Source organism: Falco naumanni, chromosome 4 (genome assembly GCF_017639655.2).
Source record: "Falco naumanni isolate bFalNau1 chromosome 4, bFalNau1.pat, whole genome shotgun sequence".
Lineage (NCBI taxonomy): Eukaryota > Metazoa > Chordata > Aves > Falconiformes > Falconidae > Falco > Falco naumanni.
Genome location: NC_054057.1, coordinates 87,067,878 through 87,094,037, shown reverse-complemented (window position 1 = coordinate 87,094,037; position 26,160 = coordinate 87,067,878). Strand labels below are relative to the sequence as shown.

At 51.8% G+C, this 26,160-nt stretch overlaps 1 protein-coding gene across 1 annotated transcript in view; it reads left to right on the top strand.

The window, feature by feature from the left end:
• Nucleotides 1-9,985: 9,985 nt before the first annotated feature.
• The window catches only part of PKD1 (polycystin 1, transient receptor potential channel interacting), a 98,726-nt gene continuing 82,551 nt past the window's right edge, over nucleotides 9,986-26,160 (top strand). The window contains exon 1 of the mRNA XM_040589968.1: nucleotides 9,986-10,292. Coding sequence (XP_040445902.1) covers nucleotides 10,045-10,292 — 248 coding nt within the window. The 5' untranslated portion in view covers nucleotides 9,986-10,044. The remainder of the gene's footprint in view (nucleotides 10,293-26,160) is intronic.

Genomic DNA, 26,160 nt, shown 5'->3' with positions numbered 1-26,160 from the left:
ACCTGGAGGGCTTTGCTCCCTGCGGGTCAGCAGCCTGCATCTCTGCCAGCAGCGTACTAGGACACAAGTCCTGCCTGGCATGTCCTCCAGCCCTGGCATGTCCCCACAGGCATTCCCAGGGAACCACGGTGCTGCCCTGGGCCCCCACTGTCCCCTCCAGCACACAAAAAGGTGACCGTGCCAGATCCTAATGAGCCTGCACTGGGCTGAGGCCAGGAAATTGATTTTCCTTGTGCCAAGATCGGAACGAGCCAAGGTTTCAGCCAGCACAGGATCGAGCACAGGCAAGTCCCCCGCTCCAGTGGTCACCCACGAGAGCTTTCAAACGTGATGCAGAGTTGGATGTTCAAAGCACTTTTGAAATGTGTCCTACTGAGACAGAGGGAGAGCTGAGCAACAACTGCTCAGCCTCCCAAATATGAGATATTTTCAGGCTATTTGGTATATTTTAAATGCTTTTCAGACACGCCTCAGTGGCATCAAATATTTCAGAAATATAATATCTCAGCTTAAAACTATCCAAGGTTATTTTGTAGCCATATACAGATGCATCCTGAGATGGGGAAGAGTTAGTGGGTGGTTGTGGTTTCAAAGGCAAGCGTATAAACCTCGCAGGGCGCCTCTGTTATTTGTGCACACTCAGCCATTTCCATCCCAGATAGGTTCACACACGTCTGGGAGCACGAGCCCAGCTGCTGCCTGCAGCACTGCCTGCAGAGTCACTGCTGCAGAGCCCGAGGAGCTTGAGCAGATAAAACCCTAAAACCCCTCACCTTTGGGAGGGGTGAGTTAGGCACCGCAGGGCTGGGAGCTACCCGGGGCCAGCCCCAGCTCTGGGATGCGTGCGGTGCTCTGAGGCCCTGTAAAATAAGCAGCAGCGGCAATAAGCAAGCATGGGAACGCGCAGAGGCTCATAAAGCTGCTGCTCCAGAGAATAAGCAGCTGCTAAGGGCTGGGAAGAAGCTCCCACTAGAGCCACTCGTTGCATCGCTGCCCGTGCTGGCCTTGCCTGCACCTCCCCTGTAGCAGCATGTGCCAGCCCCTCGCTGGACAGGGGTCCCGCTCCACCGGCATGTCCCTTGGGAAGAAAAGCAAATCCACCTCCTGGGAAAGCCGCGGGTGCCAGGGAGCAGCAGCAGAGCCCCGTTTGTGGCTGTTGCAGAGGCTCCTGTGCCCCGGGAGAGATGCAGATGGGTGCCTGCAGCTTGTTCAGCCATTCATCAGAGCAAATTGGTGGCAGATTGCTGATTAGACACGGGCAGCACCAGGTGGTGTTTATCAGCCTAAATCAGCCTAAGGATCGATAGCTTCTGTCTTCCTGCTTGTCCTCTTTACATACCTGCAACGACATTCCCTGGTCTGTGCTGTTAGCAGGTGGCAGTGCTCCAGGTAATTAATAATCTGGATGATGAAGATGCAGCTTAGAGTTTTAATGGTGCTTGTTAATGTTTTCCAGGGAAGGCTGAAAATTTCTTCTTAGAAAAACTCTTGGAAGTTTGGGCAGTTACTTTTTTCTTTAAGATGATCATGCACGAGCAGCATGGCCAGCACAGAGCCAGTGTTTCCAGGCACTCCGAGCTCTCAGAGATCTTCAACAGATCTGTTCAGGCAGCCTCCTCTTGCCTTCCCTTTTCTGCAATTTCAGTTTCCTAGTCTGTTTAAAAGTGTTTCTTCTTTATTGCTGGAAACATATTCTTCCCCAGTGAAGCGAAGGGTCGTCTCAGCTCAGCAAACATTTTGTCTGCAAGTGATTTGCTTTGCGTTAGTTGTCCTTCTGCAATCAGAGGGACTAATCGCATCTGAGCACACATGTGAGTGATCCACTCTGTCTGGGGAAGGCAGGGAGTGAGGCACAGCCCCATGCAAGCAGCTACAGCCAATTCAATGCCAAAAACTGCTGGCAGGCAACTTTCCTGGGCCGGCTTCTCAAAAGCAGACACGTTGTGGTGTGATGGGCCATGCCACGCCAGCATTTCTGCGAACACCTTCTGGCCCCACTGGGGTGCTGGTAGCCCTGGCTTTACCAGGCTGGAGGTGAATGGAAGGAGCCTTAAACTCGGCCTGTCTTGAAGGTTTTGAACCCGTATTTCTGCCTGTGTGCCTCTCACCGGCTGCCCACTGGCTTCAGCTTCATCAGTGTGTTTACTGCACTCTGCTTTTCTGGGTGTGAATGGTCATTTGCAGAGGCTTCCCCTCGTCTCATTGATGACATCTGCAGTGCAAACAGGACTGTCCCGCCCCAAGCTTGGTACCAGGCAATGCTTGTCCTGGGCTCTTTGCAGCAGGCTGGGTGCCTTCCCCGTGTGCAGGGCAGGGTGATGCCACAACGGTGGGTGCAAAAGATGAAGGAGAGGGGACATGGCTTCCTGAAACCCCTGTGGTGGGGACATGAGCCACCCTGGCTGCTCCCTGACTTTTTACCCAGCTAAAACCCAGGATGGCATCAACTCATCTCAATGAAAGATGCCAACTCCAGCACTGCAATGCCTCCTGACAGCGCTGCGACATCAGCATTGCTATAGCAACGGGCCCAGAGCAGCAGTGATTCAGGGGGACCACGCTGCGGCAGGATGGGTGCCATTGCCCCCTCGCTGCCCGCTGCCCCGGCTGTGCATCCCACCGTCAGCCTCGGTGCAGTGGAGCCAGACCCTCATGGGGCACCCACAGCGCAGAGCAGCCTTCCTCCCAGCTCCTGCAGCCAGCGCTCACCAGCACCTTCCTGGCTGAATTCATTATCATCTCCCTGCGCTTTGGACTTTGCCAGGAACGAAAGAAATAAGAAACGGAGGATGTTTTGTCCCTGCTGCCAGCACTGACACACCTGCAGCTGGCAGGGGGGATTTCAGCAGCAGCAGTTCTCGGGGGGAGGTAGGGTACGTGGTGGTCAAAGGAGACGCAAGGCCAGCCCGTGGCTGAGAGGCGCCCTGCCGTGCTGGCCCAGCCGCCTGGCCCCTGCCCCAAAGCTCACGTCCTCCCTGAGCAGCGACGTGTGCTGCAGCCTGCGCATGCAGAGCACGCAGCATCCTCCGTGCTGCCAGCACGTGGCCGGCTCTTGGCCGGGCCTCACAGCGCCAAGCACGCTCCCGGGAAGTTTCTGATTAACAAGTGTCCGAGGACAAACCCCTTCTCCATCCATCCTGTCTCCAGCCAAAGCAACCCCTCGACCTTGGCCTTGCTGGCGTGCAGGGACCTGCAAACAGGAAAATCCTGAGCAGCTACAAACCCCTCCGGGGTGCACAGCGTTCCCGGGGAGCTGACCGGGGGGACAGGCGAGTGGGATGGGCAGAGAGCACCCACAGCCGGAACCAGGAGCCTGCAAGTTCAGCCTGATGGGAATGACCCTCCATCAGCTGAGGACCCCTGAAAGCCCCGAACGTTGAAAAATATTGAGAGAGAAGTCATGAAGTTCTGTTTGCTTCAACGGAGTGGTAAAGAGGAGCGGAATCGCCACCAGTTAGCTGCTGAGCAGAAAGTGGTGTCACTAAAACTGCCCAGCTCTGTTTTGCGTTCACACTAAGTCAAACGGATGAAACTGCTCAGCGTGAATAAATTCATTTCCTGAGCTGAAACTGTCCACAAAAATAATGCAGAAAAAGCCCATCAGGGTCTGGTGCTGGTGCTGCTGACTCAGCTCAGCCCAGAGCGGCTGAAAACCCAGCGCTTGGTGACAACCCTGTGCCTCGCCAGAGCGCAGCGACCCCAGGCACAGCCTGGGGAGTGGGGGTCCCTCTCCCAGCATCCCGGGAGAAGCCATGTGGCAGCGTCAGTCCCACCTGGCTGTGGGCACAGCTGTGTCAAGTGATCCCTTCTCACCTTGTCTGCAGCATCCTACCCCCGGCGACTGCGGACGTGCAGTGGGAGCCGTTTGCTGGGCAGATTGCTGCTTCAGTTATCCAGCGCGGGTTAAATTCTGCTCGGGACATGGTGTGAGATGACTCTGCTCTTTATGGCCGAGCTGGGATCGTTGCCCTGCACAGCCATCAGTCCGTCACACGTAGATTACACTGACCAGATGGATCTCGTGCTGCGCTCGGTGCATCGGGTGGGAGGCCGAAAGCAGGGATGGGCTCAGCCCCATCCACAGCGGTGTCCGCCGCAGGCGGTGGGGACAGGGCGGGCTGCATCCCATCTTTGGGGGACTTCTGCTTGCCGGGCTCCGGCTGGCTCGCTCCAGCCTTTTTCTCCCGTTTTTATTGCAGAGGAGCGCGGGGCGGCGGTGCTAGAGGGCGCCAGGGCCCCGCCAACCGGCCCCGCAGCGCCGGGAGGCCGCGGTGAGGGGCTGAGCCCCCCGGGAACCGAGGCAGACCCCCGTGATCTGGGGCAGCCCCTCCAGCCTGGGCAGGCCCCGCCGGGGCTGCTCTGTGCTCTTTGCACCATCCTGCCACCGCAGGGGCTTGGGGGGCCATGCGGGGTTGGATCCAGCTGCAGGCAACTTTGTGATGGATTAGGGACAGGGCAAGGGGCACAAGAAGCTCCATCTCAATATGAGGAAGAACTTTTTCACCTTGAAGGTGACAGAGCACCGGCACAGGCTGCCCAGTGAGGCTGTGGGGTTGTCCTTCTCTGGGGACATTCAAAACCCACCTGGATGCAACCATGCATCCTGCTGCAGGTGACCCTGCTTTAGCAGGGGTTGGACTAGATGGTCTCCAGAGGTCCCTCCCAACCCCGACCATTCCGTAATTAGAGATCGGGAACGCTCGTACTGGGAGGTGAAGCAGGAGCCAGACCTGGGTGGAAGGAGGTGGCTCCTGCTGGAGTCACTCTTTCCAGGTACCACAGCAGCCCGCCTGGTGCAGAGCCAGGGGCATGCAAAATGCAGCCACAGAGCAACAACCTGCAGGGATGGCAACAGCCGTTTCCTCCCAGGAGAAGTAAAGATCCTCACCTCCCCTGGGGTACCCGTATCCCAGCCAGAAGCACATGGGACAGCTCTCTCCCACTGGACACCTGCTGAGGACAAGGTGTGCTCCTTCCATCATGCAGGAGTACTTTCTCAGCAGGGAAATAACAGCAAACTGAGAGTGATGGCCATATGTGACTACAGCTGCCCTCCAACGGGACCAAAGCTCATGGTAAGGGGACAGAAAGTTCAGGAGAGGTATTTTTTCTTTCTTTTTTCAAACTACAGATAAAGTACAGCAGATACATGCTGCTGGAGGCGGAATGTTCCCTATCCTGGCCCAGCTATCCCAGCTCCAAAGCAACCTCCACCTGCACAGAGCTTTCCCTCCGTGGGCCACGGACCCACCTGGGTGACAAGATGTCCCCACCGCTCCTGCCCACCCACTGCCCCATGCGTAAATGTGACAGAGGACCTCTGGGTGAGAGAAAAAGCAGCAGTGGGGGGAGCAATGCAATGAAGAGACTTGCTCCCGGCGTGTTTTAAAAGCAGCTGCTGTCGTGTCTTACATGAAGCCTGGTGCGGTGGCCACGCAGAAGATTTTTGGTGAGCACGGTGGCTGCAGCACGGCTACGGGGAGCACAGCCTGCTCTGCACCAGCTGCTCGTGGCCCCTCTGCACCAGGGCACTGCAGGCATGAGCAAACTAGTGCTTTAATGCACAGAAATGCAGTGCTGGAGAGGGGGTGCCGCAGGGTCCAGCCACGCACAGCGAGGGTCCAGGGCTGTCCAGGTGCTGCTGAAGACATCTGTAGTACTTTCAGGGTCTGGCTGGAGGGGCCCAGAGGCAGCAGCGACATTCCTGGCCAGCCGCAGCTCTGTCACGTTTTGCTGACCACAGTGTATCTGCTGCTGATGATGTTCTGGGTGTGTTCAGCCTGCAGGACTGGTGGGACAGGGAGAATTAACACCCTCTTAGTTGGGGTTTTAATTCTCCTTCAAGTAAACAGTGTTGAGAAACTCTCCATTTGCTTGCCAGTAGGAGGAACCAGAAAAATCCCTTCCCCACAAACAAGCCATTCCCAGCCTCACAGTGAGCAACAGCCTCCCAGCCCCAGAGTACATTTTCCACTTCCGTAATTTTCTGCAGTTTGCCTTTTAAAACCCATCTCGATTCAGCAACAAGACCTTCCTCTGAGATCAAAAATCGTGATTAGATGTGAACAAATTATTGTCATGCAGCTGTATTGAGATGAGCTGTCCCCTTTCCCACTCACTCAATTATTTCCTCGTTCGTTGCCCTCTTCACAGCTTGGCAGCCCTAGCTTTTGGGGGAGAGCCCTTAACTTCATTACATCTGCTGGATTACATTAGTGATCTAATCTGCTGATTACAATCGATACACAGGATATTTTCTCCTTGCTGTTATCTGAAAAAATATGGGCATCAGTACAGAAGAAAAGGAAAAAAAAAAAAAACCCTAAAAAGCAATTTACAATTAAGGGAGCGGAAATAAATACATCGTAGTCACATGAGGAAGTAGTAACCACTGAGCTATTTTGGGCACAATACATCATGCAAAGGATGATGTGTCTTTCAAGCAGATTTCAAGTCCAAAAGGCACAAAATGTTTTTGGAAAGTAAATTCTCACATATATTAAGTACCATGCCAATGAGTGAAATTGGATGCTGTCAGGCTTCTTATTTAAGGTTTGTTCAGCAGCTGGATAAGGAAAGCCAGAGCCCCAGCTAACCTCACCCCTTTGGTTTCAGCAGGACAACGCACGTACATAAAACCACACAGGTGCTCACGGATTTTGTTGGAGCAGACTGTCCCAGATCACGCACACCAGGCAGAGCGGGAAGGCGGTGAGCAGCTCTGGGGGTGTAACGCAGGCTTTGTAACCCGCAGTGGATGCACCCCCAGCACCAGTGGGTCAGTCCCTTGTTCCCTGGAGAATACGTGTCTGAAATCACAACTGGCTTAAAAAATCCTACGTGATTCAAAACCAAATTGACCCTCACCCAGGCCTTCTTTCCTGAGCTTTCAAAGGTTACAGCGTGCCCGAGGTGGAGGGAGCTCAACAACGATCAGCTCTTTTAGGTGAAGGAAAGACGCCTGTGTTTCACCTCCTTGCAGGACCGCAGCAGCATCACTGCAGCGCACGGTGAAAACCCGTGACCTGGCCCCAAAGCCAGTGTGTGCAGGCAGGCATCCTCACACAGGCATTTTACACTCATGGAGAGACAAGGTTTAGGCACGGCCGGCCACTGCAAGAGGCAAACATGCCCCCACAGCCGTCCCCTGCCCCAGGTCTATTCTCAGAAGAGGAGCAGCAGGGGTAGTAGGCTCTGAGGCTCCTGTCCTTCTTCTGGTACCACCCTGAACAATTGTTCTGGCTCCCTGCTGCTCGCACTCCTCAGATGCTTGCGAACAGCTAGCATGTCTCACTCCCACCCCTTTTTGTTGTGGTTTCTCCCTTGAAAGCTGCCAGGCAGATTTCCTGAGCACGCCAGTTGACAGGGCACCACGACACAACACGTGCTGTAGGGTGTCAGAACGGCAGCTCCCCAGCACGCTCGCTGTCAGAGCACGGGGAATGCCAGTGGAGGCAAGGGGTGCAGCTCCAAGGGGTGACGGGAGCTCTGGACAGAAGGCAGCCCTTGCAAGCTGCTTTCGACAAGTACAAAACGCCCCTCACCCTGGCACTGGGGGGGCTGTCTGTTCGAGGGGTGCGACCTCGCAGCGGGTGGGTGACTCACCTGTACGGCAGAGGGGCAGCCCTTCTCCCAGAGGTGCTTGCTGGACGGCACTTCCAGGGGGATTTGTAAAGACGGTAACTGCTGCAACAGCCATGACTGAACAGGCCGTGGCTTTGGTTTTGCAGGTGGGCATGCAGTCCTGGGGACTCCCATGGACATGAGTGGGCTCAATGCCGAGGCTGAGCTGGAGTGATTTGCTGCACTGAGCTTAAATGTTACATATTTCAAAGGGTGTGCATGGCTGCAGGAATCAATGGAATCACATAAATAAAGAGCAAGATGTTTTTGTTCTTATTTAGCAAAAACCCTGCTGTAAGTTTTGTGTGCATCAGCACATCTCAGGAGAAAGTGCCTGTGGCTGGTACTTCGGGTATCAGCCCCCACCGAGAAAAGCAGCACCTGCCTCCAGAGGACGTGCAGGATTTAACACTCCATCTTTAGGTCTGTGACTCTCAAATGTCCCTCCCTGGGCCACTTGCCACAGGGAAGCATTGGGCACTGTGCACTGGTCCACTGCTTCCCCTCAAATCTCCTCTGTCTTTCTGGGGGTCAGTGCCAGCTTTCTCCTCCCACACAGAGCGCCACATGTTTGTGCTTGCTGTGTTTATGGGGAGAAATTCCAGCCGGGCTGCACAGGAACCACTGGCTCTGGTTTGCAGAGCAATCTGGCACAGAACGAGTTCAAAAGCAACTTCTTCCATGTTTTAGTTGAGCTTCCTTGTATCCTCCCCTCGGCTGATGGCAGGGGCCATGCTCCACACATACCATCATGCAGTAACACGACACATATTAAACACTAACAAAGCAGGGTCCCTGCGAAATCACCAGCTATCACACCTTCCTCTCCACCACTTTCAAATGGGGCTGGGTTTGGTTTTGCAGAGATGCCCTCTGCAATGACAGAATTACGCTTCCTCTGGTTGTACAAAGGGTTTATTTCAGTCATATTCTTCAGGCACTTTAAACCAGAACCGGTTCAAATCCCTGAGGAGCCATCACAGAATGACAGGATTGACCTCACCAGGTCTGGGCCAGCACAGGGTGCAAGTGGCACAGAAACCCCATGATTTGGCTACAATCAGCATTAAAAAAAAACCCACACTGAGAAGTACCTGCCTTGTTCTCACCTCTCTCCAAGACACCTGAATTACCGCCTGTACTGCAGGCGTGTCACACGCGCTGTGCCCTGCAACTCTTGCTGGATGCAGCAGCTTGCAGCAGCCTTGGAATGGGCACCAGCCAGGGAACTGAGCACCAACAAGCCCCCAAGGAGGGAATGATGGGTGCCCCTGCTGCCCCCTGCCCATCTCCCGGTACTCTGGGACAGCCAAAACCCCTGTTGCGAGAACGCCATGCTGCACTCACTGCCTGCTGGCCTGCTTAGTTTCTGAGACGCCCCTCCTGGGGTAACTGCTGCTTCCCGGGATGTGCGTGTCCACCGGGATGCTCCTGTCCCTGGGAATCTCTGCCCCTATGGGACCCCTCTGTCCCCGGGATTTTCCTGTTCCTTGGACCTCCCATTCCCCTGGGATGCTCCAGTTCCTGGGACCCCCCTTGCCCCCCATCTCCTGGGATGCTCCTGCCCTACAAGACACCCCTGTCCCCTGGGACTTCCCTGTCTCCTGGGATTCTCTTGTCCCCGGGACTCCCCTGTCCCCCAGGATTGTCCTGTCCCCGGGACCCCCCTTTCCCCCTGGATGCTCCTGTCCCCAGGCCCCCCCTGCCCTCCGGTCTCCCGGGTGCTCCTGCCCTGTGGGACACTCCTGTCCCCGGGACCCTTCTGTCCCCCGGGGTGCTCCTCTTCCTGGGACCCCCCTGTTCCCCGGGATGTTCCCTTCCCCAAGACCCCCCTGTTCCCCGGGATGCTCCTGCCCTACGGGACCCCTGTGCCCCCGGGACCCCCTCGCTCCCCGTGCCCGCCCCTGCCGAGCGGGGTCCGGGAGCCCGCATAGCCCGCGCCCAGCCCCGGGAGCCGCCCGCCCGGCGGCGCAGCGCTGCCCAGGCCCCGGCCCTCGCGGCCGTGCGGGGGGCGGCCGCGCGGCGGGGGCGGCCGAGGCGGGCGGCGGGGCTGGAGCGGCGCCGGGTTTCCGCCGGGCGGGAGGCGGAGCGGGGAGGCGGCGGCCGCGGCCCGGGCGGAGCGCAGAGCCGAGCGGCGGCGGGCCGGGGCTGTCAGCGCGGCGAGCGGGGAAGCCCACAGCGGGGCCGGGGCCGGGGCCGGGGCCGGGGCCGGGGCCGGGGCCGGGCGCCGCCGAGCAGCGCGCACCGCCAGCCCTGCGGGGGAGGCCGCCATGGCGGGCGGGCGCTGAGCCGGGCGGCGCGGAGGGCGGGCGCGGAGCGGCGGAGCGGGGCGGCGGAGCGGGGCGGGGCGGGGCGCGGCCGGGCCCGGCCGGCCGGCCGGGGGAGCGGCGGGCCGGGGCCATGCCATGCCCGTAGGGAGAGATGCCTTTTGGAAATGGAGACACTGGATCACAGCGCAAACATGGCGTCCCCGCGGCGCGGCTGCCCCTCTCGGGCTGGTGCCTGCTCTGCTCCCTGCTGTGCGGGGGGCTGGCGGCGGCCCGGGCGCCCCCCGCCTGCCAGCCCTGCGCCGCCGGCTGTACCTGCACCGGCCCCGCCTGCCTCGTCAACTGCTCTGCCCGCGGGATGGAGCGGCCGGGGAGCGGCATCCCGCCGGCCGCCGCCGCGCTGTGAGTACCGGGGGCTGGGGGGGCTGCCCGGCACCTCAGCTCCTCGGGTGTCCCCGGGGCGCCGGCTGTGCCGTCGGGCCGGGCGGGGGTGGGACGGGAGACAGCGGGGAGAGACATGGCAGAAAGTTTGCCGTCAGCCTGCGGGGTCGGACGTGGGCAGCGGTGGCCCAGGCGAGGGAGAAGGGAAAACAGCTCCAGTATGTGAGGTATGCGGGCCCAGCCTGGCAGCGCGGCTCGGGCTTCGTGCCTTCGGCTGGCACAGGGCTGCAGGCCCCCGGGCCAGGGCTGCTAGTCGCCTGGGCTGCTGGTCGCCAGGGCCGGAGCTGCAGGCCCGCAGGGTCAGGGCTGGCCAGGGCTGCAAGCCTCCAGGGCTAGGGCTGTTCAGGGCTGCTGCCCCCGCCCCCCCCCGCCCGGGTCAGGGCTGCTGGCCCCTGGGGTCAGGGCTGTGGGGATGTGCCCGGCTCCGCTGGAGCAGTGTTTTTAGGATGCTGCCCAACCATGTCATCTTGTAACGGCTGGACCTGAAGTTCTTAAAGGTCCTTTCCAACTGAAATGGTTATTCTCCACTTCTGTGTCTTGCAATGCTGCTCATGTCTTGCCAAGCACTGGGACACGCTGGGTAATGCCAGCATGTGAGGCCAGAGACACCCTGGCTGGTATGCGGGGCAAACCGGGCACCCTGTGGGCACCCTGAGGGGCTGCTGTGCCAGAGGTTTGTGCCGGGAGCTTAATTTCTGGAAGTTCTGGGGGAAATTGCAAGGGGAGAACGGTGTCGGGAAATGAGTTGAATGTGGTTTAAGGGCTGTTCTGTTCACAGAAAAGCCAAACGACTCAATAACACATTCAGATGAAGATTTCTCTGTGGAAGTGCTAAGATGGGATGACAGTTGTGTCCAGATGCTGATTTTGTTGTTTTGGGAAAATTGGTTGGAAAGGTGTGTTTCTTGGAGGGGCGTTAGAATGGTCCATGTGCTCACTCACTTGAATAAGGTTCCTGTATGATGCAAAGAACAGACTTGAGGGAAAAATGTTGGGTTTTTTTTTTAAATTTATTTGCAAACCTAAATTTGTTTTCCTTAGGGAGCAACTTTTTGTTCTTGAGGAGACAAAAGCATCGAGTGATTCATGCAGGAGAGATGACGTGGGGCCCGTTGCAGTAGAAAAATCTCACATGAACTAATTTCTACTGGTATTTCAATAAGTTAAGGGTCTGCTTTTCTTTTCGGATATTCTTAACTAAATTTCCACTTTTTAGTGTCAGTATAGACTAAGAGAGGTTGCAGAAGTTGCAAAGTACCACAGTAAACATTATATTGTATGTTGGCAGGATGTATCTAGACTAACTTCAGGAAAATGTGCATGTCTCTAAATCTGGCAGACAAGGTGTTTTCCGACTGTTTTTCTTACCAGATATGTTTAGATTTTCCCGAACAAACTAGCCATTGTTTGTTGCAGAAAGTCCCTAACTGGGAAAAACTGATTTTTATGAAGGGGTTTCTGATGTTGCGTTATCTGTTGTCGGTGAGATGCGGATATCAGCAGCTCTGGGGACTCAGTGTGCTGTTGCGACAGAGGCAGAACGTGCCAGCACTTTGCTGGTCACTTGTAGAGCAGCCTTCTGAAGACTGTGATGGTGAGTCCTTCATTTGGCTTTTTAAGGACTTGGGGTTATTACAGTGTGTTTCGAGGATTATTAATTTTGTTAGTGTTTGAGACTGTTTATATTATTGTTGTTCAGAGGCGTTGAGTTGTAAAAGCTCCCAGAACATTTTGGAGTAGATCCTATTATGCAGTGACAAATTGAAGTTGGACATAAAGCTCTCACAGGTCAAGAAAACAAAGTGCCCAGAATATGGGAAGGGGAAATGTACTGAGCAAATGGACTGCAATGGCAGGATAGTCTTACTGACATCTTCCTCTGATTTTGATAGAAAAATGTTTGTTTACAGCACTGTTGAGAGCAGTGCAGTAAGGGGAAGAGCTTTGCTCTGCTGAGGGATGATTGTCTTTGGAATTCAGACCGTAGAGTCATCTTTGTCAGCCAGCAGATTATCTTGCGTGTACAGTCACGACTCAGCTGAAAACGTGTGTGCTGGTAATATTCTGATGACTGGTATAAGATGCGCTGAAGCAGTCTGCTGTGGCACATGGATTTCCTTTGGGGAGAAGTTTACTGCCCTGTTTGACCTCCTGATGATGGGAAGGAAGACATGTGTACTTAACGTCATCATTATAACCATGAAAGATTTACAGATTCATTTCTGTTGGGATGAGAGGGACTCTGGCTCATGACACAGTAGTTATGCAAGCGGTTCTCACTATTCATTTCATGTTCCCTTTATTGAACACTGACAGATAAAGTAAATAAAGCTTTTAATGATTGCTGTCTATTCTCTCATTAGAGGAAAGCTTTTTTTTTAAAGTCTTGACAAAACTTTTTCTTTTTTTTTACTCGTCTGAAACAAACCTAGTCGTTAAGAAGGCTGAGTTAAAAAAAATTCCCAACGCCAAAGCTTCCCGATTCTGCGGCAGGCGTGTGTGCTTGCAGTTGCACTCAGCAAATGTGGTACCGTACCGTACCTCTAGCTTTAGAAGTAAGGCCTAGGAAATGAATTCCTCTTGTATCCGACGTTATAGACGTAGCAACTTTGAAGAAATAAATGCCAACTTCAGCAGCACTGTTACTAGGATTACAGAAGAAATGCCCCATCCAAAGAATCACTAAGGAAATAAGCTCTGCTGCTTGCAGACACTACATACCTAGCTGGAAGCAGTCTCCAGGCAGACCGAATGGGAATATTGGCCCCCTCTCATCTCCAGAGTCAGGTTCTTGAAATGTAAGGCAGTCTGGCTGGAATCAAGAGCAAAGTCTGTTTTTCCAAATAATCTGCAGTGTGCAACATAAAAATCTATGCTTCAAGAGCAACGTTGTTCAAGTGGCAGCATTTGCGCTTCTGAGTTTCTCCATCTGAGAAATGCTCTGATCTGATCTCTTTTAAAGTGCTCTGCTTTTAGGGCTACTGGATTTTGTTCACATTAGATGTTTCATGAGCCGGTATGACTTTTACCTCCAGTTGAGGAATGAAATACCTCATAGACTTCCCTTGCAAATATTGACTATTTCTGACACATCGTCAGTATCATGGTAGTTTTGAAGTGGATGTTAGAATCTTGATTTAAAAGACTAGTGTTGAAGCTCCCTTGTTTTTCCTTCATTAATGTGGAACACTATTTGCGGATGGGGAAGAAGGAGAAGCTGAAATCAGAGAAGCTCTGCTATCACCACACTCCTGCAGAAGCAGAAGCTTAGCAGATTTGGGGGTCGTAACTTTCATCCAAAACCCAGCAGGGTTTTTTTGTGGATTTGGCAGTGAGCCCTGGGTTTACACTGCCTAGCTGGTGACTTCACCTAAGCAAACCTTCCTAAAATAAACAGATTTTATGAATCAGGAACTTAGAGTCTGTGATATTTTAGATTTCAAGAGTGATTTAGATTTTGTTATGTGATGTAGTAAAAGCCTTTTTAAAGCTCAGGGTATCTTCAAAAGCTATTGGGGGGGTGGGGGGGGCAGGGACGGAAATCCAATTAAAACTAAAATCCAGTTCAGGTAAAACCACAAGCAGTGGAAGTGTCTATACAGTAGTGTCCAGTCCACAAAGGCAAAATAGCTTTACTGCTGTTTCTAGAAAAAACTTAAACAGTCTGGAATGTCATTCTTTTAAGAAGCCGTATCCCCAGCAAAAACAAGGCTGTGTTTCTCTTTAGTAAGAAATTTTGGAGGGGGAAAAAGGCCCAAATGAGGTGCTAGATAAATATTTTGCAAATGAGATTCATTCAGCCTATAGAAGGGACCAATCACATAAGCAAATTGTAACTATCATTTAAGCAGGAAACAAGGAGGCAATTCTGTATTATTCTATCAGAGTGTCTCTGGCGTGAGTGAAGTGTCACTGCTATTGCCGCTACAGCAGTGGCATGAATCTGGGTTATTTATTGTGCTCCCTCCTAAAGCTGCAGTGAAATCTGAGTGCTGTTCCCGTGGCTGAGGAACTTACTTTTCTTTTTTTAAATTAAAACTTTGGTGTTTTTTTGGTGGTGTTTAAAAAGATATCAATAAAAATGTGCTGCTAGGTAAGAAAGGGCACCCACCAGACAGGTGGCATTTGAAGGCGTTCCTGCTCCGTGGCAAAAGTTGGAATTAAATAATCCTGAGCAGCATCGAGCTGTCTCACTTTCTTGTTATTAGCCCAGCATTTAAAGATTTTGAGATTTGCAGTTTGGTGCAGCCAAACCTACAATCCCTGGTAGTGACAGAAAATCAGGCATTAAGAAACCCTAGTTAAACATCTCAGAGCCCCACTGTGCAGCGGGAAGACCTGCTGCTGGAATGCTCACTCCTGACTCTGGTCAGATGTTAGTAGAAAGGAAAACTGTTGCATTGATTTTTCCCTCTATTTCCTGCAATTTTTAAGTTTACTGGTGGTGTCTTTCTGCATGTGGCTTTTTCCGGTTTGGAGTGAAAGTGTGGGCCCGCTCCTGCTCTTCTGCAGACAAGACCCCCGCCACATCTCTCATGTTTCACCCAGCTGCTTTCATTCTGCTCTCACAAAGAGGGGTTTTAAAAAGAAGATCACTCGATCAGAAGGCAGGGTGAAATGGACTCATATGGTTTGTTAATGCTTCTCTCCCTGTTTGTAACTTAATGGGACTCCTTGTATTATCTCTTGTCATGCCACGTTTTCCACACTGTGGTTTCTACAATGCATTTCTGCGTCATCCTTTCTCCATTTCTTCAAGCTTTGTTGTTCTTTGATTGATCGTTGCAGTTCAGCTTGATTTTGTATCTTGTCTCTTATTTTCCCCCATATGTCCCCAAACATTTCTCTGAGTTGTAATAAGTGAATAAGAAAGTAAGCGGGGGTGAAGGACAGCTCAGGAGCGAGGATGTGTTTTCCTGTGCCAGGGTGGGGCAGGCTGGGAGCTGCACAGCCAGGGGTTCCTGCTCTTGCTGTGAGGAGAGTGCAGGAGGGAGCGTGGGGGGGAAGGCACTTGTGGATTAGTCCCACGATAGTTAACAGCATGATTTAGGCAGCCACTGTCAGGCTCAAAGCAAAAATTTCTGTCTCTTCCACAGTGGAAAGTTGGCAGCTGTGCTAGTGGGCTGCACTTACGGTGCTGTTGCTATTCAGAGGAATGGCTGCTACCCCACGTCAGCCCACACTTCTCCCACCCCGCGTCAGCCCACCCTTCTCTCCAGGCCTTGCTGAGGTTGGGCTTAAAGGCTGGAAAGCTACATTGACTGCTGGGTGCAGAGCTACCGACCATGTACCCCTTGCAGCTTCAGCCACCTACATGAACGTGCTCTGCCAAAGGTTGCTGCCTGTCCCTGGAGGATGAGTGTCAAATCAGACTTCCCTGGCCCTTATTTCTGCCTTGGCAGCAAAGAATTAGCTTGTTTTTTATGTTGAAGGACTGTTGTTTACTTAGATACTGAAGCTAAGTTGGCATCTCTATTTACCAAAACTAAAAATGTCAAACTGAAATATAATATTAGTTTTTGCTTTGCAAAGGGCACAAAAAGCAAAGAGCATATGATTACCGCTGTCCCTATTTTTTTAAAGGATAGCTATCATCAAGAAGAGCATCAACAACATGCAAGTTCACCATCTGTAGCATTTGTGGTATATTGTAGGAACCGTGACCACTAAACAGATTTTGTCCTCACTTTCCAGCTCCTCCCTTTCCCTCAATAGACTGCATCCTTTTTGATGATGTGCTACCACTGGATTTAAACAGAGATAATCAAACAAAGCACAATATTAATCAGTCAGCTGTTTCTGCCAGTCTTAACGGTAAAAATAGTTCCCCTCAGGTTAGAAATGAGTACATCTCTTGGGCTTCCTGGCATCAGGTCTACTAAAAACTTTAATAAGCAGAGATCAGAGACAAAGTTTCAGATGTGGTATACGGTCTTGTGTTATTTTGTTTAATCCAATGTCGTTTGTAATTTAATTAGCAACCCGTGTTAAGATAGTGTGGTATGCTGGTTTGCTAACAGTACTTGATGGGAGAAAAGAAATGATGATGTTCACTTTTTGGTAGCAAATCTCCCACCTGTGGCATTTTTCAGTTGCAGTGCACGTGTGTTAACCATGTGGCCCTCCTTTACCTCCAGCCCTCCGACACCGCTGTGTTGGGGGGTGACGGGATGCTCTCTTCCTGCCGTGGTTGTGCTGGCGTATGCTCTTGAGCATGATCAGAAGGCTGTACTCACTCTGACAGCAGGCATAGTCTGCAGCAGCTTTTGCTTTTGATGAGCCTGCGGGACAATCTGTAGTGACATGCATTCAGGGCGCAAGCCAGGGCTCAGCCAGCCTGTTCCTATTCCTTTGAAATTTGTACATGAACACCATACCATGCCTGTTTTTCTTTCAGCAGCAGCTGGGCAGCTTGTATTCTGCCCGCCTATACAGACAGCTGCTTGTATCAAGAAACGCATTTGGCTCTGTGCAATGCTATTTTGCATATCTGTGATGAAGTCATGAGGGCTGATCCCTGTTTGAGATTTCCAGGGTGGTGGCTGTAGTCCTGGTTAGAGCCTGCGCCCACCTCCCTGGACAGGCATCACTAATGGTACTTGCAGATCCCCAGCAATGGCCTCTGTGCAGCTCTGTTGCAACATCCCCTGGCAGTACCTCGGCCCTGGCTCCCACAGCATCCGTGCTGCTCTAGGCTCCTCTAGTAGGGAGGAGGACCTAGGTAGATCCAGAAGCAGAAGAGCAGTTTTCCTTGCGGCTTTGGTTGAGACGGGCAGTGAAGCCTCTCCATCCTCTCCCTGGTATGGTGGCTTGTATGGGATTCTGTAAACACCTTTCCCTGCTCGTTTGGAGGCACTGGTCCTGCTGGGAACGGGTTAAATAGATTTGCTATAGCAAATGCTTCATGGAGGTGGGAGTGGCTCTCTAAAAAGAGGATCTAGGGTGTGGGTTGAGTCCTCCTGAGGGAGGAACCCGAGGAACAGCTAAGCCTGGGAAAGCAAGAGCCCAGACGAATTGTGTTGGCCAAAGTTGTTAGTTTCTCTCTCAAAGCCACGCCTCGGGAAGGGGGTGGAGTGAGTCCGGCCTGAAGCATGCAGATTGTGTTTTAGGTCATGTTGGTGAAAGTATCTGTCTCTAAATCCCATCAGGGACCACGTGTGGAAGCTGCGGGTGATTCTTGCTGCACTGCAAACAGACCCAAAGTGGTTAGCTGGGGAGGGAATACACTGTGAACACAGAGCTGTGAGTTGAGGGGTTGCATCCTTTTACCATGTTGCAGTGCTGTGAGCATGAGTCCCTCTAATAGCCAGCCCCCCCCATGATTGTTCCTTTTTGTGTATTTATTTTTGTAGGGCAACCTCATGTTGCTTGAAAGAAGACTACAGAAGTGGCTATTTTTATACTTCTCTGTTCATCTGCTTGCTTCACAGCTGGGCTGGTTGTGTTTTAGGGGTTGAATACAGCTTAGCCTTTCCAAGTGTGGCTTGGAAAAAACAGATGTTTCAGTTCCTGTCTCCACTGCCGATGCTCCCATATGCCACATTTCCAACAGTAGGACATCAGTGCTGGCACACAGGCCCTGAACTGCACATGGGGGGAGGCCCCGCGGGGCTCTTCTGCTCTCCAGCATCCGTGTGCCGTTTGTGGAGCTGTCAGGAGAGCCGGCCACACAAGTGTTAACTTCAAGGAGATGCACATGGCTCCTCGTCAGCACCTGTGTGCAGCCGAGTGCCGGCGTCTTGCTGGCAGCGGGACTGGCGTTCTGTCAGTATGGGAATGTTCACGGGTTTTGCCTCATGGGTTGCTTCTGTGCTATTGCTTAATGACTTTCACATGCAGAGGCTGCATAGCTGTTTGTGAGAGAGAACCATCCGAGTCACACTCTTCAGCCAGTGCCAGGCAGTCCATGGGGTGATAAGAATAATAATCACGGGCCCCATCCCGTGACGCGTGCTCCCAGTGCAGTGTCTGTGCCACGTTTCCTCCCCTGGGGTTTAGAGAGCTGAGGGAACGGTTGGAAACTGCAATGAAGTGCAGAGTGGAGTCTCTTAAGAAAAGTGTTGCAGCCACATTCCGTCCACTTAGCTGTGCTTTTTATTCCTTCAGACACCTCTGTTTGAAGCTGCATTTCTTCAGCAGAAAGAGGAACGATACAGGGGTTTTGGGACAGTGTCTTGCCTTGTCACCCACAGACAGTCACAGGAGCATCGTGAAGACCTTGTGAAAGCATCTGTGCTCTGCTGGAGCGTGTGCAGACAGCATTGTGTGCTGCCTGGAGTGTGGAGCTGGCCCGCGGCAGAGTGGTGTTTCACCCCTCCCCAAATGAAAAGGGCTGGAAAGCTTTCTGGAAAGAGTGAGTTTTTAAAAAGAGGAGTTTGGATATGGAAAGAGCAATCAACTGGCACTTTTAACATTTTCTGCTGCTGTACCACCTCTGGGATCTCATAGTTTAGGCACAGTGTGGACACAGCAAAGAGACAGCCCTCACCCAAGACCTGCAAAAGTCACCCAATCTAAGCAATCCTGCAAAAGCATAAGCTTGGAACATGGGCACTTGCCTTTGAGGTGTTAGTAGAGCTGCTGCTATTCTGGTCTCATAAGTGATTCCAGCAGGCCCTATAGCAACTCCTCAGTGATTTGTGTCACGAAACTGCCCTTGCACCTAAGCATAGCACAATTAAAAATAAATCTTCTCCTATTTCTAAACCAAAACAAAGTATCATCTGAAATAGTATGCAGGGTGATTCCCTGGGAGAAGAGTTTCCATTGGAAAAGATCTTGGCTTCTGACCAACTCTGTAAAGCAGTTGTGGAGGGCAGCTCATTATTGCTACCTGGGTGATTTTCTAGAAGAGGACTGTTAAAACAAGTAACAAGTCGGTGAAGCCGTTAGTCAGGATCCGTTCTCGGCTGCTTCACTACATGGTAAAAAAAAAAGGTTCTCTGTCCTCCCGGAATCAGGAGGCAACTGGAAGTAGAGAGCCACTGAAATGAACAGAGTGACGTTGGCCAGAGATTCATAAGTAATGAATTAAATCTGTGCAGAGCAAAGGTTTTTATCAGAGTGTGGGAACGTTATTTTACTCCTACAGAGGGAAAACATGAAGTCACTGGCTTTATAGACTGAACTCTGCCTAGATTTGCAGCCTCTGATTGCATGGATCAGTGCAAAGTTTGTATCAGAAGTCTTAAAAAATTTAGTGTAGACAAAGCTGAGGTGGTAGGACAAAAGCTAGAAGAGGCCAAGGGTTACACTGTGCTAGTCTTTCAGTTATGTTAAGAAAATTCACTGTAGCTAATATATGCGGTGGATTGCATTCATACCAGCAGTAAGTAACGGCCCTACTTAAGAAAAAGAAAAAAAGAAAACTGCTGCCTCTTTGTGCAGTAAAGCTGTTACAGGGCATAGCACATACTAGACAGCACCATGGAAACAAAGCTTGAGCTGTTTGGGTGGTACTTGAGGTTCTGCTACACTGACACAACACAATTCCCAAGTTTTAATTTAGAGAGAAGACACACCCCGTTTTTGGAGGGAGTGCCAGAAGCATCACTGGTTCTTGAGTCTGTGTTTCGTACAACACAAAGTAAGTTCAGTAGCCCAACAGCCAGACCCTGAACTGAGACCCTTGGCCCTCACTGCTTTCCCTCTTGTCACTCATTGCACCCAGTGGTTAGCCATTTCTTGAAAATCTTTCTGCCTTTCCAGTGCTTGCAGGAGAGTAAACTGTCAAGGTAGCAATGTCACTGTCCTTGAATAATTTAGTTTCTGATTACATGCACAGATTGCATCTGATACAGCCACGAATTTAAGTTACATTACTTTGGATTTGCTTTGTGCTGAGTGTAGTGACCCGTGTTATGCAGCCAGTCAGATTGGAGCGTTACCCTCTGGCATAATTCAGAATCTGCAGCATTTAGAGCGTTAATTACAGCTAGCCATCAGATCTCTTAAAACAAGCCAGCAAAGCCCACTGCTGCATTCTGACTTCTTGTGGATTAGCTGTGACACATCCAAGTCTGTAGCTTGATCCCATAGCTTCAGAGAGAACTGGGAGAGGACACTGCGTCTGGAAATTAATCTCCAGCACCCCCACTCCCACAAGATGCAAAGCGTCTCCTGACGTAGATGCACTATAGCTGCTTGGGAAAGGTACTTCGTAAGTCATCAGAGAGCCCTGGCTCTTATGGGGGTGTGCAGCCCTACTCCTCATCCTCTCCACTTGCAGATGGTTGGTCTGGTCAGCAACATGGAGCACCTTTTTTCTCCGTGTGCAGGCTGACCACAGCTCTGGTTTGTTCCCACAGAGGGGAAGTGGCAGTGGAGCTGGTGTTGTGTTTATTGGCTTGCTCTGCAGTTCCTGGAAGTTGCTAAATTCTACAGCAGCCATGGAGGTTGTGTGCAGTGTGCTTAAGGCCAGGGTTTGCTTCCCCCTCTGTTCTTCTCCCCTCTGCAATCAGGGAACTGACGTGCATACCTTAGTTTGGGAAGAAAGCCGAGCTACTGGGGGCAGTGTTGTCTAACAGCTGGAACACAGAGGGGAAAGTGGGACTTCGCGGTTTTGTTTTCAGTTCTGACCCTGGTTGTGTGGGCTGGGCTGTCATTGATTCATCTGCGCTCAGTCTCCCCTGTCTGAGCAATGGGGCTGGTGCTTCCTTGCCTCGTGGGAGTATTGTAGTGGTTATTTATGGGGATTAAATGCTTGTGGAGGGCCTCAGTGCTTGGCTGCTGGATAGATGCCCTGGATTTCTATTTCCTATTGCCTGGTGCTCTGCCATCCTCATGGAAGGCAGCAAAACGTTATCCTGTACCAGCTCCTGGGAAGCTGAGTCTTCACACTCAGCAAGGTAAATGGCTGGGCAGCAAAACACACACGTGTACTTGTTTTGACAGACTTGTTGGTAACCTTGGTCCTGCCTTCCCACCCCTGCTTGTGCTTCAACCTCTTCTTGCTGTCATCCTCCAAACTAAGCAGGTACCTGCTGTGTGGCAGGTACCGGATGGAGCCAGCCGGATCTCACTGCTAACGTAGCTAGAGAACCATTGCTTTTTCTTTCAAAAAAAGGAAAGTTTTGGGTTCTGCCTAAATTTATTTTTTTTGTTTCATGGCAGTGCAGTCAGTTTCCCAAAACAGAGACCCCCCAGCCCCAAACGAGAAGGCAGTGCTGCCTCCAGCCCAGGGCTGGCTCCTGAGAGGAATGTGGCTGGTCCCTGCGGCCCCAGAGGGACGTGGCGCTGGGAGCGTTTCCTCGCCAGGAGCAGCCTGGGGAAAGGGCTGTGTGGTGCCAGGGGTGGATGCGCCAGGCTAGAGCCATGCTGGGGGACGGCATGTCCCCCCCAGCAGACCTGCAGCCATGCTAGGGGGTCTTGCTGCAGGGTGGCTCTCCAGGGCCAACACCTCACTTTTTCCCCCCAAAGCATCCTACCTCAGCTAGCAAGCCATTTACTTCAACCAGGCAACTTTTTACTTCAATTGGGCCCCAATTTACCTCAGCCAGGCGACTTTTTACTTCAGTTGGGTCCCACTTTACCTCAGCCAGGCGACTTTTTACTCCAGTTGGGTCCCACTTTACCTCAGCCAGGCGACTTTTTACTTCGGTTGGGTCCCACTTTACCTCAGCCAGGCGACTTTTTACTTCAGTTGGGTCCCACTTTACCTCAGCCAGGCGACTTTTTACTTCAGTTGGGTCCCACTTTACCTCAGCCAGGTGACTTTCGACTTCATCCAGGCACCGCTTTACCTCAGCCAGGCACCATTTTGATCTCACGGGCTGCCATACTGCTTCGGCTGTGGGGTGGCTTCTGCTGTCTTGTGCCATTTGCCTCTCCCAGGTAAGGCAGCCCACAGCTCGGGGGTCTGGCAGTGGGTTGCTGTGGTGTTAGCAGTCTGGCCCTGTTTCTTGGCCCTCCAGCAGCCCTCCTGGCTGCCATCACCCTTCAGCCTGTTGAAGCCCCTGTGGCACCGCGGAGCCCATCATGGCTCTTGGCAGACAGTGGGCCCTCTGGAAACTCAGCGTGTTGTCTGGGCTGGTGCATCCACCTCCTCTTCTGCCTTTATGGCCTCTGCATGGTCAGCACCCGTCGGACACACAGGGCCTTGGTGTGGTGTGTGCCTCACACTGATGCGGGGCTCAGCCACGGGGAAAGGGTGCCATGAGCCACCCCGTGCCCCAGGCTGGGCGCCCCATGGGGCTGAGCTGGGCCTGCCGTGTCCCGGGGCTGCCGTGTCCCGGGGCTGCTGAGCCCCGGGGCAGCTGAGCTGGGCCTGCTGACACCGCTGCAGTGCGGGTTCGGGATCAGGCAGTCGGTAGCTCTTGGCTGTAGTGCATACTACAAGATCCCCACTGTTAGTTGTTTGTTTAATGATGGCTGATTAGAGGGAGAGGAGGCTGGCCCTTTCCTCCTCCTTAGGGGGTGCGTTTCGGTATTCTGACAGGGAGTTTGAGGATGTCTTGATCCTCTGCCTAATCAAACTCAGTGAAGGGCAAGAAGAGCCTGGTCTCTGCTGCGTTGCTGCCACTGCAGCCTGGAGCACGGCCTTCCAGAGGGAGTGGTTCTGACTTTTACAATACGAAACACATTTCAGAAGCATCATTTTTTTTTTTTCTTTACTGAATCTAAAGCGAAAAAGCCCTCAGCAGGAGCTTGAGCTTACTGTTGGGATGAGACACAGGCACGTGGCAGGGATGGGTCCCAATTCTTCTGGCTGCAGTTCAGATTTTACACTTGTTTCTTTTCACTTCTCAGGGTCCTAATTCTTGCTGGCTCATGGGCTGTCTGGCAGTAGCAAAGCCATCATTGGCCACCTATGAGGAAGGTAATCAGTGGCAGTGTGGGTGGCAGAAGATCAGTGCAGGGGCAAGTGTGGGCATCTGGTGTGACTGTGAGAATGGTCCTGTCAGATATATATTACTGAATTAATCTACAGAATTAAACAGCATGGTAGACTTGTATTGTTTTACTGTGTTTCTGCGCAGGCCACAGACAGTTGAGAGTCTTGGCATTGCAGCATCAGGTCCTGGCTTCTGCAGAGGTGTGTTTTAGTCCTTCCTACCTACTCTTTCAGATGGACCACTTTGTGCTGGGCAAGGGCTGCTCTTAAATACCACTTGGCTGTCAGTATGTGAAATACCCTGGCTCTCACACTGCAAGTACAGGTTTCTGGGTTTTGGGATACTGGATATCTACGTATTTAAGGTCTCCATATACATTTTTAGCTGGTATCTACCTGCCCTGACTGTGCGCTGTGAGGGTCCTGGTGTTGAACAGTTGAAGCAGACACCTGTTGTGGTTGCACAGGTGGCTCAGCACCACTAACTGATGAAACCCAGGCATGACAATGGGAGCGCAAGAGCCATTTACTCACATGTTGCTCTCTGTGCCAGGGACTTTGGTGACAGGCTGTGGTGGTAAGTGGCTTTCAGCAGATGCTTGTGAAATTGTACAGTCCTTCTCCTGGTGGGAGGAAATGCTGAACTTTTAATGTTGGACCCAAAGACACTTTGTCCTGAGAGCAGAGCAGAGCTTTCAGGCTCTTGCCTACTGCTAGTCCTTGTGTGATGAAGAAGAATCTGGGGATTAAATTCCTGACACATCAGCAGTGCTGGCATCTTTTTGTATGTAAAGGTACTAGAAAGCCCAATTCAAAAGGCAGAGGTTTGCTTGGATCTCCAGTGCATGGCATCCTGATATGTGTGGGTTTGTAGAAAAGACCCAAAGCTCTAAGAACTGTTTTTTATCTCTGTTGTGCTGTGAGGCCTGGGCAGGATTGGGACCTTGTAGTGCTGGATGCTGTACGCAAGCATACTGCATAACAGACGTTATCCTCAGGATCTTGCAATAAAAATAGACAAGGCAAAAGAAAAAGGAAGTCTTCCTGTTTTTCATCTGGGTAAGGCTGTAACAGCTTTATGCTCATAGAGAGTAAGGGAGTTGCCTGAGGTCATACAGGGAGTTTGTCCGAGCCTGGCACTGAGTCCTCCCAGTCTTCTGAGGTGCAGCTGAGTGTGATAAACACGTGGACTTGCACGTGCACATGGGGCCAGTCTGATGTGAAGTGTGAGATGACTTGCTGGGGGTGGACATGCATCTAACTACCACTGATCTGAAGCATCTTCAGACTGGCAGAGCTGCATCCATTGTAAAGGCAGCACAACATGGCTTAGATGTGGTTCATTTCAGAGTGGGGAGAGCAACACCTAGTCATTGTCACTTTAGTCACTTTAGCTACTTTGTGAAGAGCTGTCCCTGCACTAGCCCCTGCTCCTGGTGTGCGTGGGGGTCCTGCCTTTGCAGGCCTGTGTAGAGACTGTTCCTCCATGGTGACCTCCAGGAAGCACGATTCATTTAGGTAAATTTGGTGTGACAAGAGGAACAACATTTCATCATGAATTTGTGCCAGGGTTCTGGATTAATCATTACTGCACTTAATGGGTTTTAACTCAAAGCTAGAACCATCTGCATCACCTAATGACTCTCCAAGCAAAACCAATGGGGTATCAGATTTTGGCATGGTTCTGCTACCCGGAACTGGGGTTTCTGCAAGGCATGAGGGAATGGAGAGTAATGGTTAATAGGTAGGATGGAGTTAATCATTCACTGAATTCCTTAGCTACAAACTCTCTCCTTGGTATGTTTTTTTGGTGCATTGCTGGAAAGGAAATTGGGGTATGTGAAGCAAAACCATATTTAACAAGTCACAGTAGCCCTGGTGTGTGTAGGATTTCTTGCCTTTTGCTGAGGGTGGAGCTCCCATGTGGGAGGAGATGCTTGGAGGATCTGATAGAGCTGAGCAGTGCTGGGAAATTTGATATATCTGCACCTTTCACTTTGGATGCCTGGGCCAGAGACTGAAGAAGGAAGTGTCTGGCCTTTCACCTGCCTGAGACCCAAGGCAGAGACCTGTATTTTTCTTGCAGCAGCCAATGGCATCACCAATGGCTCAAACAGAAGTGGGAAAACTTATCTTAATTAATAAAATAGCAAGGATCCAATTGCTTTCAAGAGTCCAGTCCTGCCAGCCAAAACATGAGTCAGCTACCTCTCATAAATCTTGAGATTAAAAATAAACCAAAAAAGGCCAAATGTTGTTGCCTTCTGAGTTTTGAGCCCGAAGTCCAATGTAGGAAACATTTGGAGACATCTGTGCTTCTTAATAAGGACATGTAGAGGAAAAGAAAGACTTCAGCAAGATAAAAGGGAAGGAAAACAGAGATTATAATTTAATGTCATGATTCCAGGAGACAACTTTAGGGAACCCACCACTTCTTTTACAGCAAGGCTGAGTATATCTTCTGATTCCTTTTTTGGGGGTAAAAGTGGGTCATCCAAAGCCACGTACCATGGGACTAGATAGAAGAACTGCTTAGGATTCAGGTGAGGTTGATACAGGCTTTGAGGTTCCTAAAGAGGCAGCTGAAATCTTGAGGATCATGTTTAGAGGATTTATCATGTGACCAGGTGGATTGTATGACATTTCTACTGTTTAGAGGTAAATATTTAATCTGTAGGTAACCCAAGGCTGAACTGAATGCTGTACCAGACAGAGCTAGCCTTCGATCCAGGAATCTGAGTCTGCCTTCCTCTCCCTCCCAGCCCTGATTCACTTCCCAAACACCACTCAGACCTTGAGAAATTTTATCCCCAAGTTTCTGGCTTTTGCCTCTTTGTGAGGCTAAAGAGTGGTTGTAGAGTTGGGGGTGGTGGCTGCAGGGTGGTTGCAGAATCGGGGATGTGATGTGCCCAACTGTGACAGATTGACTGTCCAGCACTGGCTGGACCCGAGAGGTGTGACTGTAATTGGGACCTGTGGGTTCAGGGTGTATTTAGT